This window comes from Antedon mediterranea, chromosome 3 (genome assembly GCF_964355755.1).
Source record: "Antedon mediterranea chromosome 3, ecAntMedi1.1, whole genome shotgun sequence".
NCBI classification, from domain to species: Eukaryota; Metazoa; Echinodermata; class Crinoidea; order Comatulida; family Antedonidae; genus Antedon; species Antedon mediterranea.
Genome location: NC_092672.1, coordinates 33,506,388 through 33,524,361, shown reverse-complemented (window position 1 = coordinate 33,524,361; position 17,974 = coordinate 33,506,388). Strand labels below are relative to the sequence as shown.

General features: G+C 35.6%; 1 protein-coding gene across 1 annotated transcript; it reads right to left on the bottom strand.

Annotated features, from left to right (window-relative positions):
* Nucleotides 1-1,461: 1,461 nt before the first annotated feature.
* Nucleotides 1,462-17,645, bottom strand: LOC140045283 (uncharacterized). Its single transcript, XM_072090129.1, has 11 exons — nt 17,527-17,645; nt 13,968-14,012; nt 13,299-13,529; nt 8,246-8,389; nt 7,329-7,496; nt 6,569-6,717; nt 5,591-5,832; nt 4,914-5,062; nt 3,663-3,712; nt 3,266-3,533; nt 1,462-3,052 (listed from the first exon to the last, which is right to left on the bottom strand). The coding sequence occupies exons 2-11, from the start codon at nt 14,010-14,012 to the stop codon at nt 2,837-2,839; spliced, it is 1,662 nt and encodes a 553-aa protein (XP_071946230.1). The 5' UTR covers nt 17,527-17,645; the 3' UTR covers nt 1,462-2,836.
* Nucleotides 17,646-17,974: the final 329 nt, after the last annotated feature.

Genomic DNA, 17,974 nt, shown 5'->3' with positions numbered 1-17,974 from the left:
CAAATACCAACAACAGTACTATACTATGGCCATATTCTCCGCGGATCACGGGTATGACTGATCGTGCCGCAGCCACTTACAAACCCTTTGATTCCCGGAGCTCAACACCCAATAATAATGTATAGGTTCATGGTTATACCAGCTAACAGTCATTTATAAGCTATTATGTAATAATATTGCTGCCCTTCCGTTAATCATCGTATAAAGAACCTTCGCTATTTTTACTCTATGCCTATGTTCAGAGAATCAGTAGTGCTAGCTGAGGAGGTGCTAGTACGATGTTTGTTAAACATGGCGCACTGTCTTCCTTTTATGATTAGGCCTACAGAAATATCAACTTACAACTTTATGTTGCACAGTATCCGGGAACCGTCTCAAAGCACATTGGGCTAGGTTACACACAAAACATCATTCATACCTTCTAAGACGCATCGTGTCGAATACTGATGATCCGTCTGTCCACGACTACAAGGGCTGAGATGGACCTAGGTAGCATGCTCTCCGAACGGGTCCTTTAAATTATACAAAAGCTAGATGTGTACTGTGCAACCCCAGTTTAAAATCCTTATACGTCCATTAAGACTTATTCTACCACCAGAGAACTACATGAGTTTTGAACCTGTACCGATTGTGTGGTGGTTTGCGAAACAACATAACTGCTTGGTGTTGAGTGGGTAACAATTATCGCATTCGATTCACTTTCGTAGTCAACATAAAGATTCCTTAGGTACTTGTCGTATTCGAATGATAAATAATTGTAAACGAATTGTGTCCAACAGAAAATCTGTATTTTTTTTTATGTTAGTCAACCAGTCGACGTTTTGATTTTTTGTCTAAAAGTACAGTTTACTAGCTCAAGTAGTGTACGTATAAAACGCCATATGTGCCAGAATATTAATCTTTTGATTAATATTAAGTAAAACCTCCGTCTGGAACCCAGACTACAGAGAATCATTCGAATCTAGCGAATTTGTATAGTATTGTATGTTTTTAACTGTTGTTATTTTTATTGTAATTTCAACCTTGGAAGGCAAATTTCATTTACTGTGTATTTGACAATAAATTTGAACTTGAACTTGAACTTGAATAGAAAACGTTAACAACGCAAGCATTTTCGTTGAGAACAATCTCAATCCTCAAAATACTCTGTTAAATAAATACTTAACGGAAAAACTGTAGGCCTACTCAACGGTAAAATCCAAATCGAATACCAAATGTTCTCGTGTCTTGATCCTATACCATCGAATAACGTATTACGCCGGTCTCGTGAACGAAGGATAGGCATGCCTACTGTTAGTAGGTATATGAACACAATTCTTCCATAGTATGCCGGTTGTCGTTGCACAAACTACAATCCGTATAATTTAACCACGGTACAAATTTACATAACCTTTTTTCGAACACCTGGTGAACCGTACGCCTGATTATACATAACAAAAAGAAAATAAATGTACACATATAATCAATTATTTGTTTCCTTTTTAAACTTTGTAAACGAACGCTAACATAAATCTATTTTAATGTACATTGTAATAGTCATCAATCAATAGTAGCCGATTTTCGGTACTGTTACTACATTTTGCTAGTATCATAGGCAGATATAGTGATACAGTATCACATGTGAAACACACGAGATGCTGTTATTTCGGAGTGTGCCTATCATACTGGAGATTTTCATTGTATGTTGGGGTACAGCGCTAAGAATCATCAGGTGCCAAAAGCAAACAAAATTATTACTGACATCAACTTCCAAAGCCATGCATTAGTAGAAAAAGTCGATATTTTGTTTCTATTGCTGGTCCTAATTTATGGAATAATCTCGATGCTTCAATTAAAAATTCTGTTTCTTTACCAGCAAAGTAAATTAAAAAATAAATATTTATCACTGTACCATCAATAATTTTATATAGCATTAATTAAGGTTATAGCCTTTTATATATTTTTTTTCCTCTCGGGGTCATGGTGAGAACAGTTTTTTACTTCTAATCATGACCCCAATGGTGGCATTCCTTTCTTTTATTTACTTCTTCTTGTTTTTGTATTGTATTACTGTTTCTTATTGTTTATTATTCTTGTATTATTTGTCTTACCATTATTGAATAAATGTTATATTAAATATTGAATATTGTTTACCACACGTCTTACTCCAGTCGACATTTTCTTCCAGAATTACTAAATCACCTTTAATCATAAATAATTATTATTACATACGGTTGATTTAATTTGGTATATTACCATCTGGACGGTCTTTACAAATGTGGAAACTAGCCAATTTTTAATTAGAGCTGGTTGAAAATTGCCGTCAACAGAGCTATTTTAAAGCGGGCAAGCTTAGCTTTCCCGCTAAGCTTCGGAAATCGCAAGATGACATGACCGTACGCATGGGTCAAGTTTTACAAAAACAATTTAAGTAACGCGCGCAATCTCAACGACGAAACATTCCATTTCATTTTTAAACCAGTTTACATTCTGTAGTATTAACGCTAAACGAGAGGAATTTGCCCACGAATAATAAGGTAAACACGTAATCTACAAATGCGAAAAAAAAATTAACACAACGAACAAAAATAAAATCCTAACCTTGTACAGACCCTAAAGTTAGTCTTTACTGTACAGATGTTCAAATGCAATCGGCATTTTACGCTCAAAGTGTGCTACGTTACTTTTCAATCGTACGCACTCGTGACGCAAATACATCGCAGCTCTTATCGTTCCCATAAAAGCTTTTCCTCTGTTGAAACACTAAAGGCTGTACACAGTCTTTAAACAATATTAAATGTTTTTAAGTGTCTTTGAATCAAGTAATTATACTGATTTTTTTTTAGTTAATAGGTGGTCATGAATTACTTGACTCTGGTTTTACTTGTTGAACTAGCTGTTGCTGAGATGTGGCCAAATGTCCGTATTGTCCGTCTAACGTATATCCCAGTTTTTTGGCAACACGCAAACGAATCTTCAACGCTGGGCCTAACTTTAGCCCCATGTGGTTCAGTAAATGCTCCTCAGTTAAAACTGTCAAAATTTCACCATCGATGCCTTGGTCTCTGAAAATCTATAATATACAATGAAATAAAAAATAGTATTATACTCTTAATATAATGAACCGTTTAAAAAATGTCTTGATAGAATGAAAAGTGTCATTTTAACGTCCTAAAACCATATACGACGACACGTACCGGTATATACATTTTGAAAGTTCAATTAAAGAATGGTCTAAATATACTACAAAGAATAAAATACTAATTAAAATAAAACAACAAATTACCAATGCATATTCTTCGCATCCTCTAAGAGAAGATACAAAATTACTGACGTCATCCACAGACCAATCAGTGACGTCATCTGGTTGTGACGTAGTTGCTGCAGACATGGCGGCGATGTTTCTATCATGAGACCGGTGACTGTTGATACTCCCGCGCGAAAAGTTAGCAGAGTCAGGACGGGTTAAGGCAATCATTTTTACGGGGCCTGATCGATGACTGGAAGAGCTTGATGAAGGCCCACGGTCTAAAACACCTGGCCTTGTGTTGTATCTAAAACAAGACAAAGATTAATAATAATAATATTGAATTAAACACTATAGAAAGAAAAGGACGTTGTTAATAATAATAAAATAGTTATTTTTTTCAAAATTAGAGGCAGTTAAATGTACTCAAACTTACCTTCGACTCGACGACTGATGTGATCTGTTATTTGGGAGATGTAAGTTAAGCTAAAAAAATACAAATATAAAGAGCATTACGGCCATTATATTTAACAAGTAAAAAACAATTGTTTTCATCGTTCGTTCACACTAAATCCAATGTTGATTGTGATAAACACTGGTGTTTATCTGTGTGTGAACGAGCGCCAAATGTCATGTAGAATATGAATCAAATATCGTAAATCAAGATTGTAAATCTCCTTATGGAAAGGGCTATCCTTGGTACGGTACCATACTTATTTTTTCAGTTTCAGTTTTTATTTTCCAATATAAAACATAGTGTAAATAAATATATGTATAAACAATGGAAGGATGACCAAAAAAGAGCAAAGCTCGTACAGTATTTGGCCACCTTACCAAAATAATAATACATGATACAAACATAATTGAAGCACAGGACGAGACAATACTAGCTAAACATGTTGGCATATGAACTCAAAGATAGTGCGATAAAACCAAAATAAGCAAAAGAACATTGTAAATGTAAACATATTTGTAACACTCATTGATAGGTTAAGAACAAATTATTTTTATACAACTTTTTAAATATTTTGGCAGATGATGAATAGAATTACAAATAGAAGCATCAATACTGTTCCATAAAATTGGACCATGTCTTCTGATAGTGTTTCTACCCATATCGGTAACAAAATTATAAGGACGATAATTATCGAAGGACCTGATGCCATAATTATGAACTGAGTTTACTCTAACAAAATAATTTGAAAAGTTAGCTGGTAATAAATTATTCTTAAATTTGTACATGAAAACACGTTTTGATAACTTATGAATGCCATACACAGTTAAGTTGTTAAGACTAGCAAATAATGGTGGTGAATGCTCAAGAAATTGTGAATTTGTGCATAAACGCATTATGCGCTTTTGTTTGCGATATACAGTTTCAAGGCGACAGTTATTGTGGTCAACCCAAATATTGTTGGGTCATTGCATGTGCTTGTTCTTACAGGATGGTATCAAATTAAATCATTGTACTAGATAGATATTGCTAGATATTATTTTTAAATTGTACGATTCCTACAGCTACCTCTAAAGCGTGGTTCACATTAGAGACGCAACACAACAAAGAGATTTGACGAATCACAAGCGATGAATTATTCGAATTGTCGCTTGCCATTGGTTAACTCGCTTGCGATGCGTCTACGTCCCTGCATTGTGTACTAGTGGGAATCAAGCTTTAGTGTCGCTTTACCTGTTGTAGTTCAATGTGTTGAGGTGATACTTGTTTTCGGGATTTGTGCATGGCGTTCGCAGCCGACAATACACTGTGCATGTCAATGTTTTCTATAGGCGAAGCTGACTGTGAGCGATCTGTCGGTACCAATGACTGGCGAACATTTTCTATATAAAAAAAATGTAATCAAAATTACCATTTAATATTTATTTGAATTCAATCAAAAATGTATCCCACATAAACATTTGAATTGAGCTAGTGACTAAAACAGTGGAACCATAATTACGTAGCCATATAATATTGGCAAGAGGCAAGGCTTCCTCGCTCGATGGTTCTGGTGGTAGAACAAGTCTTCTCTGATAAGGACTATAAAACATAGGTCTAGTGTACACATCTTGACTTAATATTAGTAAAAAATATTTTGGCACATATTGCGTTTCATACGTATACAACTTGAGCTTGTATTTCAGACAAACATCAACAAGCCTCGAAATAACTAGGCAAGTCTAATATCGATCATGGGGACTTTAAAGTACCTAGTACATCTTTCGAGAGTAGGGTTTTACCCCGGTGTACTGTAACATCACAGCCACTGATCATAACTGGGCGCTCTGGGAGACCAGTCTTTGACTGAAAAGGTCACTTAGTATTATAATAATAGATAATAAACGCCGATTCTGATTAAAAAACCATACCGATTTTATGAGGTTCCGGTGAGTTAGCAGCCTGATATATCTTCCTTTGCTCTTGATCATATATGTCATCGGCAGGTGATAGACTGCGAGACCTTTTCTGCTGGTTTCCTTCCCCTGTGCTGGTTAACAGGCGTTTCCTAGCGCCATCGACAGAGCCATTGTTTTCTTCGGAATCGGAAACGTTAATATTATTAGCCTGGTGCAAATTGTTGATGATGGACGAGAGAGCACCGTCGGAATCTCTGGAAAAACAAATATTAGAATATAATTACAATAGAATTCCTATTTAGACACCTCCGGGATAAGTAGGTATACACAGTACATATACAGTATATTAAAGGGACACCTCCGGGATAAGTAGGTATACACAGTACATATACAGTATATTAAAGGGACACCTCCGGGATAAGTAGGTATACACAGTACATATACAGTGTATTAAAGGGACACCTCCGGGATAAGTAGGTATACACAGTACATATACAGTATATTAAAGGGACACCTCCGGGATAAGTAGGTATACACAGTACATATACAGTATATTAAAGGGACACCTCCAGAACAAAACAACGTTTACCTTAAATAGCTGTTAAAGAACAAGTGTTAAACTATTATAGGCCTATATTTATTTTCGTCGGTTTTACCGAAGTGTCCTTTAATGATAGCAGTGTCCCTCGAATGTGCGTGTCCCATATTATGGTTGTATGCTCTGTACTCCAAATATTGGTTTATCAACAAAAATCTAAATATGTCAATTTTGTATTTTAATTTAGCCCTATAAAATAGGTAATAGAACAAGTCAATTTTATCTGTAACTACGTTAACAAATATCCAGTAAATTATTGTGAGCGGATGCGGTGTATTTATTTTTTTATATTTACTGAGGTCATCATGCATCAGTAATGTATTAAATGAGTAATTGTATTTTTTTTGTTTAAACCCTTAAAATACATACAAAATAAAGTATTTGGCATTTACCCGGTTCTTTTGACCTTCCTTCCGTTCGAGAGAGTTACGTATTCTACAGACGGAGACGACGTTGTGACGTAATCCATGTCGTTCACCCTACTCGCCAGTTTGTTGGTGTCGACTAAGGTGGGTCGTTTATCGAAGCGTGGTTTTGTAAGCTGAAATATGAATAACGTTTTTTAGAATCGAACTGTATAGGCCTAGCTAGTTAAAATTCATCAGTGTACACAGATGCGTTTCACATGTGAAACCTTAGTATTAGAGAAAAGATTATAATAACACAGGCTAACCCTAAAAAGATACAGTACAACCATTAAAAAGGCGACACTTCCCATACAACGATTAAGGGGAAATATAATTTTTTAACAATACATGTACGTCTAACCCTCAAATAAATACAATTCAGTTCAGTCCTTGACTGTCGTTTTGTAATATATTTTTATATACCGAATAAAATAAAATAAAAAAATTAAATTTAAGGGACACCTCTATTCAGGGAACAGTTTTATTATTATAAATCGTTATAACATAAATGTTCGCTCTTAAGCTTGGTTCCCACTAGGACTCAACGCAACGCAAGCGAGTTGACCAATGACGAGCGACAGTTCGAATAATTCATTGCTCGTGATTGGTAAAATCCATTACGTTGTATTGCGTCTCTAGTGGGAACCACGCATTAATATGCTTTTCTATTGTATTCATTTATAAATAATTTAATTTATTTATAAATAATTTAATTTATTTGGCTCTTACTATCTGTAAAACATACCTGGAATCGGCAAGTAGGACAATCACAAGATGAATGGTGTGTGCTTAGCAGCCCTCTAGCCATTAAAATCTTCAAACTTTTACCACGATGTCTAATGCTCCTCTTCCAATCTTTAGCTGTTTCTCTACCGCAGAATGCTTGATACTCGTTGGGTGTATACCAATGCCCCTGTAAGGTAAATCATAAAACCCGTAATGTTAGATCGTGCGATTCGTTAGCGCTCTATGGCACGTCACACAAATGCATATTCAATAATGTAGCGGAATATGGCTAATGAATAATTCATGTACCTTACCTCGAAAAGTATGTTAATTATTTTAGCTGAAACCGATCAACCAAAATTATCACTTCAATTACAGAATGTTGTTGATAAATTATAAAGTACAGTAGCATTGAGTGTATTTTAAAATAATAATTAACAGTTATTTTCAAATGCGGATACGATTTTGAATATTACAATAAAAAAAAGATAGGACATGAGGTTTAGTTCAACACTTCAATATAGAAACACGTTAAACATGATATTGTCTGCCACTGATGGTTAGCAAGTCTCCCTTGGTCAAAGGTCAAGCCCGTGGGTAAAATTGTAAAATCGAATTGACCAGACAAAAAAGAGGAAGCACGTTGTCGTTAGAAAAACAAAACAATTCAGGAAATTGGCCAACCCCGGTTTCCTGCGTCGCATATCGCCTGTAAACCGCATCATTTAACTTATTGTTCATGAATATATTACCATAATTAGCAGACCGAGCAGTTATACAGTGTTTGTTATTATCGTAGACATACTACGTAAGCGCCTTCTGAGCCTCTTTGGTGGAGAAATGTGCATTAAAAATCGTTACTACTATTATTACTAAAACACCAGTACTGTCGAAAAAAAAGCATACAAAAATAATGTCAATGGTTTTAAACCGTACCCTGTGGTTAATGCACAGTCCCTTGCTACCCTGACACAGTTTGTTCACGTACAGTTGTGCTTTGTTTCCTCCACAGTCAACTTCAACTATTGTGTTGCCCTCGTCGTCATAATACGGGGCGTAATTATTTCTGGCAAACTCAATCTGAGGGGATAAACCAAGCATTCAATGTTAATTAATACCAGTATATATATTAGATTTAATAATAGAAGGCCTAAATAATATAACGTATGAAAAACACAATGGCGTCATCACCAACATTAGCGAATGTTGTTAACTGTTTCCATGTATCAATTCCTGCGAAACACGTGATTCAAATCACATCAACACACGTTGATAGCACGTACAAAAGAAATACCGCTTTATCAGAGTTGGACACGCGCGCGTCTAAGTCCTTTATTCATGTACCGTAACAACATATTCATCGCGTCGTCATCGGTATCGCATTTCAAAGTATTCCTTTTTATGGGTACTTAACTATACAACCGGATCAACTAAGTCGAATTTATTAATTCAGCTTTTTGAAATACTAGTTATAAATAATTTTCACAAGTTCTCATTCGGTAAGGAAATATATTAATTCCGCAGGCGGATGTGTAATCATTTAGGTCCATAAGATAGCTTGGCATGCGACTATTCATACTTTATTATTAGGACCTATAGTAATTTTATAGAATAGTAATCAATTACAACAATGTATGACACAGACACTCTAAGGACATGCTTGCATATTCAAATCCATATATAAAACATAAGGTATCAACCCCTTAAGCTCTGTTTACACTATCAAACTAGTGTGATTTACCCAAATATGGTAGTGATATGCTCAAATATGGTAGTAATCTGACATCATCATGCTCATATGGGCACGTCATATTTTTGGTCACATAGAGTTTGATAGCGTAGACAGAGCTTTCAACTTAGGACAGGGCTTTTTGGTGATTAACCGGTTACAGTTGTGATGTTAAAATGTCGGTTTAAGAAGCATATTAGGCCAACAGTAGGCTAAATGTAAAATGTTACGTTAATGTAAAACAAGCAAACAATATATCGCATTTATTAATTAGAACTCGCAATACATTTTATATAAAATGTGTAACAAATAAATACAAAATAAATAAATATATATAAGTAAAATATTACGTTATATAAAAGTGGACTTAATTGGAAAACACATCTTTATTAACATAAATAGTAGATCAAAATAAAATAATTATCGATAAAATAATAACTCAATATAAAATAATAAAATATTTCAACAAATCAACTTATAAAAATAATAAATTAACTTACAAAACTCTTGATAAAATGCTTCTTACGTAAAAGATAATGACTATAACACTTAATGAAATCTCTAGTCTATAGTCAATAATAATGATGGTCGCAGAGTAAAATAATGAATGAATTGAGAAGGAAAAAACAACGACAACTGAAACACAACGTGTTTTCCGGCATTGGCAGAGAGTTAACATCCGGACTGCCGGATGGGCTAAGAGAGGCACGGGAAATCGGCTAATTTCGAACCATTCATCAGAAATGCCAGGTTGCGTTGCTTGTTGTAATCTAACGCGTTCCTCCGTTACTCGGGTTATTTCCTGTGACGCGCAAGCTCTGTTAGTCCATTTCCGATACTTGTATTTTTTTTCTCGTTGAACAAAACAATTATGTTGATGTTTATAATACAGGCTATAGGATTCAAAATAAAGATGCATTATAATATTTTTTTACCCTGACGAAGGAATAAGTGTTTTCCGAAAGCATATCCCACAACTTAGTTCTGTTGTTTTCTTGTTGAACAAAACAATATGTTGATGTTTATAATACAGGCTATACGATTTAAAATATGTTTTATAATATATTTTAACCCTGACGAAGGAATAGTGCCCGAAAGCATGACCCGTAATTTCTTTCTAGTCGTTACTTTATCGTTTTAGTTCTGCTTATTTAATTTTGTATCTCCATAAGGTATCGCAAATAGCTTGATTCTGCGAGGAACGTCATACAATTTATGATAGGAAGGGTTTGTGAGCAAACGTCACGGCGCATACGAACAAACAACAAATCAAGTACGTACCCCCCCCCCCCCGCCCCATGCGTCGCACACGCTATTTCGCGATAAACCTTATTGAGATCCAGCCACTGATACTCTGTTTTCAGTTTTGTTCTTTGGTTTAATGAATGTTGGAATATATTAACGAATAGACTTAGTAGGTAAAATGATGGCCATGTAACATGTCCAAAGTTTAATTAACCGTGTTAAGAACTTGTCGATACGGTTGAACGCTAAATTAAATAGGGAGGGAAGGATATTATTATTACGTTACTCATAGCTGTATAACTTTAAACAAAAATATTGATAGAGTAATATTAGTCGCTAAAAATAATGAAAATATAGATTTCAGCATCTACTTTAAACACGGAAACCCCATTTAGGTCTAAATCTCATTAAACGCATAGTACATGTTTGATAAACATCAGAATTCATAAAAATAATATAAGAATAAAATCAACATTCTCATTTCTTCACAGAAAAGTGAGCCACCCGTTTTCGTGGGGTAAAGTTTGGTTCCCACTTACAATAGAAGCAACACAGCTTTAAGTCACGTAAGTTCACACGAGCGTACAGTCATATTGTGATGGCCTCGTGTCATACATACTGTAGGTAGGCCTGAGAAAGTAAAAGACTGTAAGAGGGTTTTGGTACCTCGGTGGAGGAGAATAAACAAATGTCATTTCCGTTGTTTATAGTTGTTGGAGAGATTCTTAGTCTCACATATTATTCTCTAAAATAACTTAATTCTTTTCGCTAATTGATTCTTTTAATACGACATAGAATCGACTCTATAAATAAGAGACTATTATTTCCTTTAAAGAAGAACTCGAATTTAACGTATTTTAATGATATTACTTTAGAAACAAGACACCTGCCTCATAGTCATGTTTACAAAGGGCAACACAATGTTATTCATATATTATAGTATTGTTTACATATTTATGTTTTAACCGTCTCCCGAAGCCTGCCCTCATTCGTTTTGTGAGAGAAGTAACTAACCAAGGTGGCAAGCAACAGTAACACTTTTATACTAAAGTTATATTAAGTTGGCATAAATTAGTCTGATTGCCCACTTTAGTGTTGTAAAACAATAAAACATTGGGTTTATTTAGATTTATAATAAATCTAGGACTGAAGTCATCAGAAGAGCATTAATTGAGTTTAATAATTGTGCCGTGCGTTCATTTTGATTGGATAATATCCGGTAATTTGACAGATGACAGTCAGCAATTAGATTGTGATATTGTATAACAATGGTGAATTATGGAAATGTTGAAAGTCTGCCTATGTCGGGTTTGACCAGAGATTATAAAAAGAAACTTTGAACTCACAACATAAGACATTTAGGCTACAGCTTGGTTCCCACACTATGACGCAACGCAAGACGTAGACCAATGACAAGCCACTGCTCGAATAATCCATCGCTTGTGATTGGTCAAATCATTTTGCATATACGTCGCGTCTCTAGTGGCAACCAAGCTTACCTCTAATTATTCGCTGTGACCGTAATCGTTTATTTTTTGCGATCGATTATTTTTGCGACTGTTTCATCAATAATCACTTAAATCAAGGGCGACACCTATTTCCTTATGTTTAAAAATGATTGAGAATAATCTAAGCCCGAAAATAGAAACCAATAAAATATCACAGCTGAGGTTTCATCATCGAATGGGCGGAAACATCGTTAAGCCTGCGGGTCCTTTTGCTGCCGCCGTCGCTTCAAAACGAAAGTAATGTGTTTTAGGAGCCTAGGTCAAGTCATATTAAGGAATTGTTATGGAATATGTACAAACCATATCCAGCATAAAACGTGACGAGAGTTGTTGATGTTAATTCCAATGTGGTGCACATACCTTGTGCGTATGATAAAATTTGATATAAGATTGATATGCAATAACCAAAATCTGATAGATATACTGTAGGCCTAACATTATTTTCTTTTTGTATAGGCCTACGTTTTTGTGATCTTCAGTGCATTATTGCCGTTACCACTTATAATAGCCTACCATGGTCTATGTGGGCCTAAATAATATCCACTATGATGACGTGATTTTCTATATAGACTTTTAGTACAAGATTTATTGATAAACATGTGTTATTTTTATGTTTCTGCTGTAGCCTAAAGTGTTGGTTCTCATCGCTGTTGGTTTTTGGACGAATTGTTAACGAAATAAATGAAAATATAAAGTATGAACGAAGCATGCATGTTGGAAATAATAATTATGTTTCTACTATCCAGCAACGATTAGAGTACTAAATGTACAAAAAAGATAGCGTGGCCATATATATTTTTGTGAGGTAATTTCCCGATTGATCGTAATCAAAACGGTGCTGGGTTTGGTCTACTAGATTTTCTGCTCCCAACCAGTACATCCATTCATAGAAGCCTTGATGAAGCAAGCCTACCTGGTGGTAACCATAGGACGGTTCCGAGATAACGACTATACTTCAGCTTTAGTCGATAGAAGATTGAAATATTGTTAGAGATAGAGTATACGATGCTTGATTATGTGTACTGTAGATGTATGATTAATTGTTCTATTATCCAAACGATATTCCGCATATAGGAGATGAAGATAGTAGGCGTGGTTGGGTGTAATGATTTTGTATATTAAATAATTATCCTACACTGCATATTATGCGATAAATAATATTTTATATATTTTAAAAATATTTATTGTTATGATTATAATATTAATAAAAATATAATAATATTTTGTCGAGGGTTTTTACTGTTTTTCCACTAGACGAATTTATTCTCGCGAATAATCGATAGTGTTCACAAATGCGTATTAATAATTCCATCTACTTTTAGTGACATTGAACATGCGCAACCAACAATTCAAGAATGTTCGATTTGCGCGAATACTCGCAATGGAAGAGAGTCTTTATTTTGTTAAAGTCTTAGAGCAAGACAATTATGTTACTGTATATACTATATGAAAATGATACTAAATTGAAATTAAATGATGATGATAGTGATGATAATAATCTATTTACCATGGCTTCATCCGATATCGAATTTCCCGCCGTACCAGAATAGTCAATCGTTGAATCTTCCAAATTGTTTAGATCAACAACATTTTCATCTAATGGTTCGTCATCATTTATATAGTCCCTGACGTCATGCCCGTTTTTAGTTGTGTCAAATTGGTTGTGGATCTCAGAGAGCTCCGACGACGGTGCACAGCCATTATTTGCCGTTTCATCTGGTCGAATCTCAACGGTCATCTATTAAGTGAACGAAATCATTACAAAAATTATTTTAAAAAAACACAGTACCGGTATATATATATATATTTACATGCAGATGAATAATTTATATCAATGAGAATATGTATTTTTATTTTTTTTTTATTAAATAAATATTCGGGATAACATGATAATATATGATGCACCCAGTCTATGTATTATGTCACAGACAAGAGACAGCGTTAGGCCAGGGACGTATAGCAATAAGGTAGGTGTAATAATATGTGTACAGTACACCTCCCTGGTTAGGCCATCTACCAGTCACACAGGGACGGCATCAATACCTTCCACAGGGCGATAATATACAGTAGTATATTTCTCATGCATTGTATGCTTACTGTATAATGTCCAATGCCATAGGCATTCAAAGAACTTAATTAATGATGATGAATTAATTTATAAGAGAAAAATACTAACGTATCGTTCTTCGTCTAGAACTTCTGATTTTATCGCTACTGCCATCTGTAAAAAGGATTTTAACAATAACTTAAAATAAAAATCGTAATTATGCCGTCACAAATTATGTCACATATTTCGATTGGAAACATTTCCTTTACATGAACTTTTTACTGTACAATCAAGATCTGAACAAATTATATTCACGAATTTATGAAAAAAATATTGTACAACGTACGCCATTAAACGTCCCAAACATTCGTCGTGACCATGTACATAATTGTTCATTATAATACAATTATAATATTTACATCGATTCACGGTTTAATATCCCTATTTATTAGAGGTGGTGGGTGGTGGGCGGTACCTGGGACCATTGACATTTTTTTAGTGTAGCGCACTCGTTTTCAATGCAGCAGTCTAAAAAGAGCAAGTTTAAAAATACGTCATATAATTCACAGTCTGTGAACTTTATTACGTTTGCGTGAATCGGCCAGCGCCTCATCAGAGCTAGCCCCGAGCCCTTGCCGGGTATTACTAGGCCTAGTCTATTTATCTCATCCGCACCACCGCTGCCAAAACATCAAAGGCAATTACTCCAGCGACCTAACGGATCTCCGGTCAGGATATGCGCCGTCGAAGTGTCTTTGACGCGAGAAGCTTGGCTAATGAATGAATCACTTTGTATGGCTAGAAACCGATGTAAAAAATAGGTGAAATAATACGATTCAAATGAAAAATATTTAAGCATAATTCAAAGTAGGCCTACATTCACAGATAAAGTAGCCTACAAAGATAACGTGTTTTGTGCGTAAAAACAATATTAATTAGTTATTAAGGTACCGTAACCTTTGCTGGTATCGAATTACTTGTTTGCGTGATTCCCACTAGCGACGCAACGACGTATTGACGTAATCTGTAGGCCTATTGCGTATTCACAAGTGGGAGCCGACGACGCAACAGTGCTGCAAACATCGAATGTTTGATTTCACGTAATTATTTGAAGGGCATGTTGTTACGTTGCGTAGATTGCGTTACGTTGCGTCGCTAGTGGGAACCAAGCCTAACTTCCAACCGCGCATCGTGGCTGGGGGTACACATTCTGTAGCCACGCTTTGTTTTTAATGAAAAAATGCAACAGCGACGAATTATTAGGATGTACATCAGTACATCAAAGCGCACTAAATCTATAATTCTGAAACATAGTGTGGTCGTGGCTAAAGTATTAGTAAATCTTATATTACTTGTGTAGGATTTGAACCAATGAACACGAAGTTTGTACAGTAAGTACGCGACGTCTTTAAACCACGAAATATACTGTGCTCTTTGTTTTTGTTCGTAGTACAGACCATGACGTTATTATTAAACATCCCTGGCTACAGCAATTGGTACGTTTTGAGGGGCTTAAGCAATTCATTCAATTACGAGTGGGGAAAAACTAGGCCGCGAGAGTTAGCCTGATGAAGGCTGCACCAGCAGGGCGATCGCTTACATCGTTGATGCCGCAAACTGTTGAAAATATTTTGGTTTTTCTACAACGAATAGGAAGTCTGACTGTTAAATGCTAAATTAGACAATATCCTGAGGAAGCCTTATAAACTATCCACAGCCAAGCTTTTTCTATAACGAGTCACGCAAGCATTGGTGTTTCCAATACGGCAACCAGCAGCCTTCAAACGACCCACATAAGGTGCTCCTGGCTGAGTAATTTACACGCGCACTTTATATCCCATTTGAGGAAAGTTTCAAATGCACATGATTTACGTAGGTCTAAGTAGGGCTGCGCCACCACCTTTCATTATAGGTCAGTGCAAACGCGTGGTGGCCCATGGTAATACTATAGTATGTCATTTAATTGCTGACAAGAAGGCTAATAGTTAACATTTACATTGTGGACTGTGGCATCTTCAATTGAAAAGTTTGATTATCAATAATCGATAATCAATTAAGTAACAGGGTAGTTTTGATTACTGCATATTATGATGGTACATGGTGTACAGTAAAGCGTTTAACAAGCAGGGAGATTAAAAATTCAATCACTTCGCCTTTTTAAAAAATACGCCGGAAGTGTGAAGCAAGGCCCCTAGATCATGTAGCAACCAAATCAAAAACTATATAGAAATATAAACAATTTTCTCAAATGTAATATAGGTGTAGGCTTACTCAATAATAAGCCTCAAGTTTCAGGGTGATCCGTGGAGGTAAAGGGTGTAGGCCTACTACTGCATGACCCCGACAAACATTAACTGCTATCACACCAGGCCTACCCTCACCCTTTTAGGCCTATAGAATAATATATAATGCCCGATATAATGCCAGTATTTATACCTAAATTAGCATAACACCGGAAAGACTAGGCACGAACAATCGGTCATTATTCGACGGGCTAACAAAAGGCACGGACAATGGTAAGGAATGCGTCATGTGTTTTAAAGCAATAGCGAGGGGCTCAATGATAATAAAATAGAGATCATTGCATGGGAATGACCATAGAAATATTAATAATATCTCTCTGGAATGACAAACGTAGCCGGCTGTTGGTAGACTTCCGTAACGACACGAAGGAAATAAGGAACTGGAAAACGTATTATGTATACCGGATCTTCTGTTGCTAATATTAATAGCCGTAAATTTAAAAAAAAACAAATTGCATGATTAGTTAAATATACCAAATACAGTGTGCCTTTTGACCTAGACAATTATTGAAATCCGAAATAGTAAGTGATATCATTTATAGAGAATATTATTTTTCCTTGAGCTGTGTTATTCATTACACACAAACGTAACACCGGTACTAATACTGTATACTAAATCACATGAGGAACATTCAGTTTAAATTTGTCTTTACTCCCCGGCGGGGTACATCCCATACCACCACCCCCTATTCCAGAAAAAAAAGTAGTAGTCTGCGTTAAATTTATCTGCGCAGACGAAACACAACCAGATAGGCGGAATTCGTAAATGGGGACTTTTGTTGGCAACAGAAAAAAACCTTAGCTTATTTAGAGAATTTATTATTTAAAATAATAATTAATAACACCTCAATGTATATAACCTACACCATATAATCAGGAAGGTATATTACCTCCCTGATATAATATAGTCCATGTGCTGAGTTGGGAAAAGGGTGTATATGCCTACAGCATTATTTACAGGATATGAATTGTACAGACTGTACTATACCAACAGTGGAGTTATCGATATATTCAAATATAGATCGGTATGATGTAGATACAGAGGGAGTTGAACATTCATATAAATAGTATCTACCGACATATAAATAGTATCTACCGACAGCCTAAATTCCAGGCCGTAGCAAACAATAAGTGACCTATTGTTCGGTCGTCAAGGCGGGAAGCAGGCGATCCATGGCCAGCGATCCATATTAAAATCAAGGAAACACGCTAACAAGGCATAATAGCCTTTTGAACAAGTTTTACTAGCACCAGTTGTAGGCCTATAATACTAATAGAAACTGTACTTAAAGGGACACTGCCGTGTGCTTAACATCCGTACGAAAAGTCGTAACTTAGAGTGATACTTACAGAGTAGAATAATAGCGAAGCTTAGAGCTACTTACCTTATCTACGACAAGCGATTGTAATGGCGGCTGTCCCGGTCGATCCTTCGTTGTGTGTGTTCGTATCGCTGAATACACACGTAATCCGCGTCCTTGTTTTCTCGACCTCGACGGGCGTCGTCACGTCCGCTTCGAAAGCAGATTACGACAGCGCCTGTCGTCTCATTGGCCGTCGGTTACATGACGTCATCAGTTAGATCAGCAGTTAATGCTTGTAGAATAATTGAGTTTCGTTTGTCGTTTTATTTTGCATGGTTCGGCGATATTATTCAATCATTCGCGGCGTTGCTTCATGTTCATATTCTTATAATAAAATAATATATTATATAAGCTTTGGAATGGTATAGGCATTTACATTTTAAGCATATGCCTACCTATATTATTGTAACTAACTAAAAACTGTGATCAATCTTTCGAACGCCCCTCGATCGTCTTTCAGATTCGTGTT

Excerpts from the sequence above, each read along its gene's own strand:
- LOC140045283 (XM_072090129.1), bottom strand. The coding sequence starts at position 14,012 with ATGGCAGTAGCGATAAAATCAGAAGTTCTAGACGAAGAACGATAC. Across the intron at positions 5,833-6,568 it reads AGGAAGGTCAAAAGAACCGG|AGATTCCGACGGTGCTCTCT; the intron begins GTAAATGCCAAA and ends TTGTTTTTCCAG. Across the intron at positions 3,053-3,265 it reads GATGCGAAGAATATGCATTG|ATTTTCAGAGACCAAGGCAT; the intron begins GTAATTTGTTGT and ends TGTATATTATAG.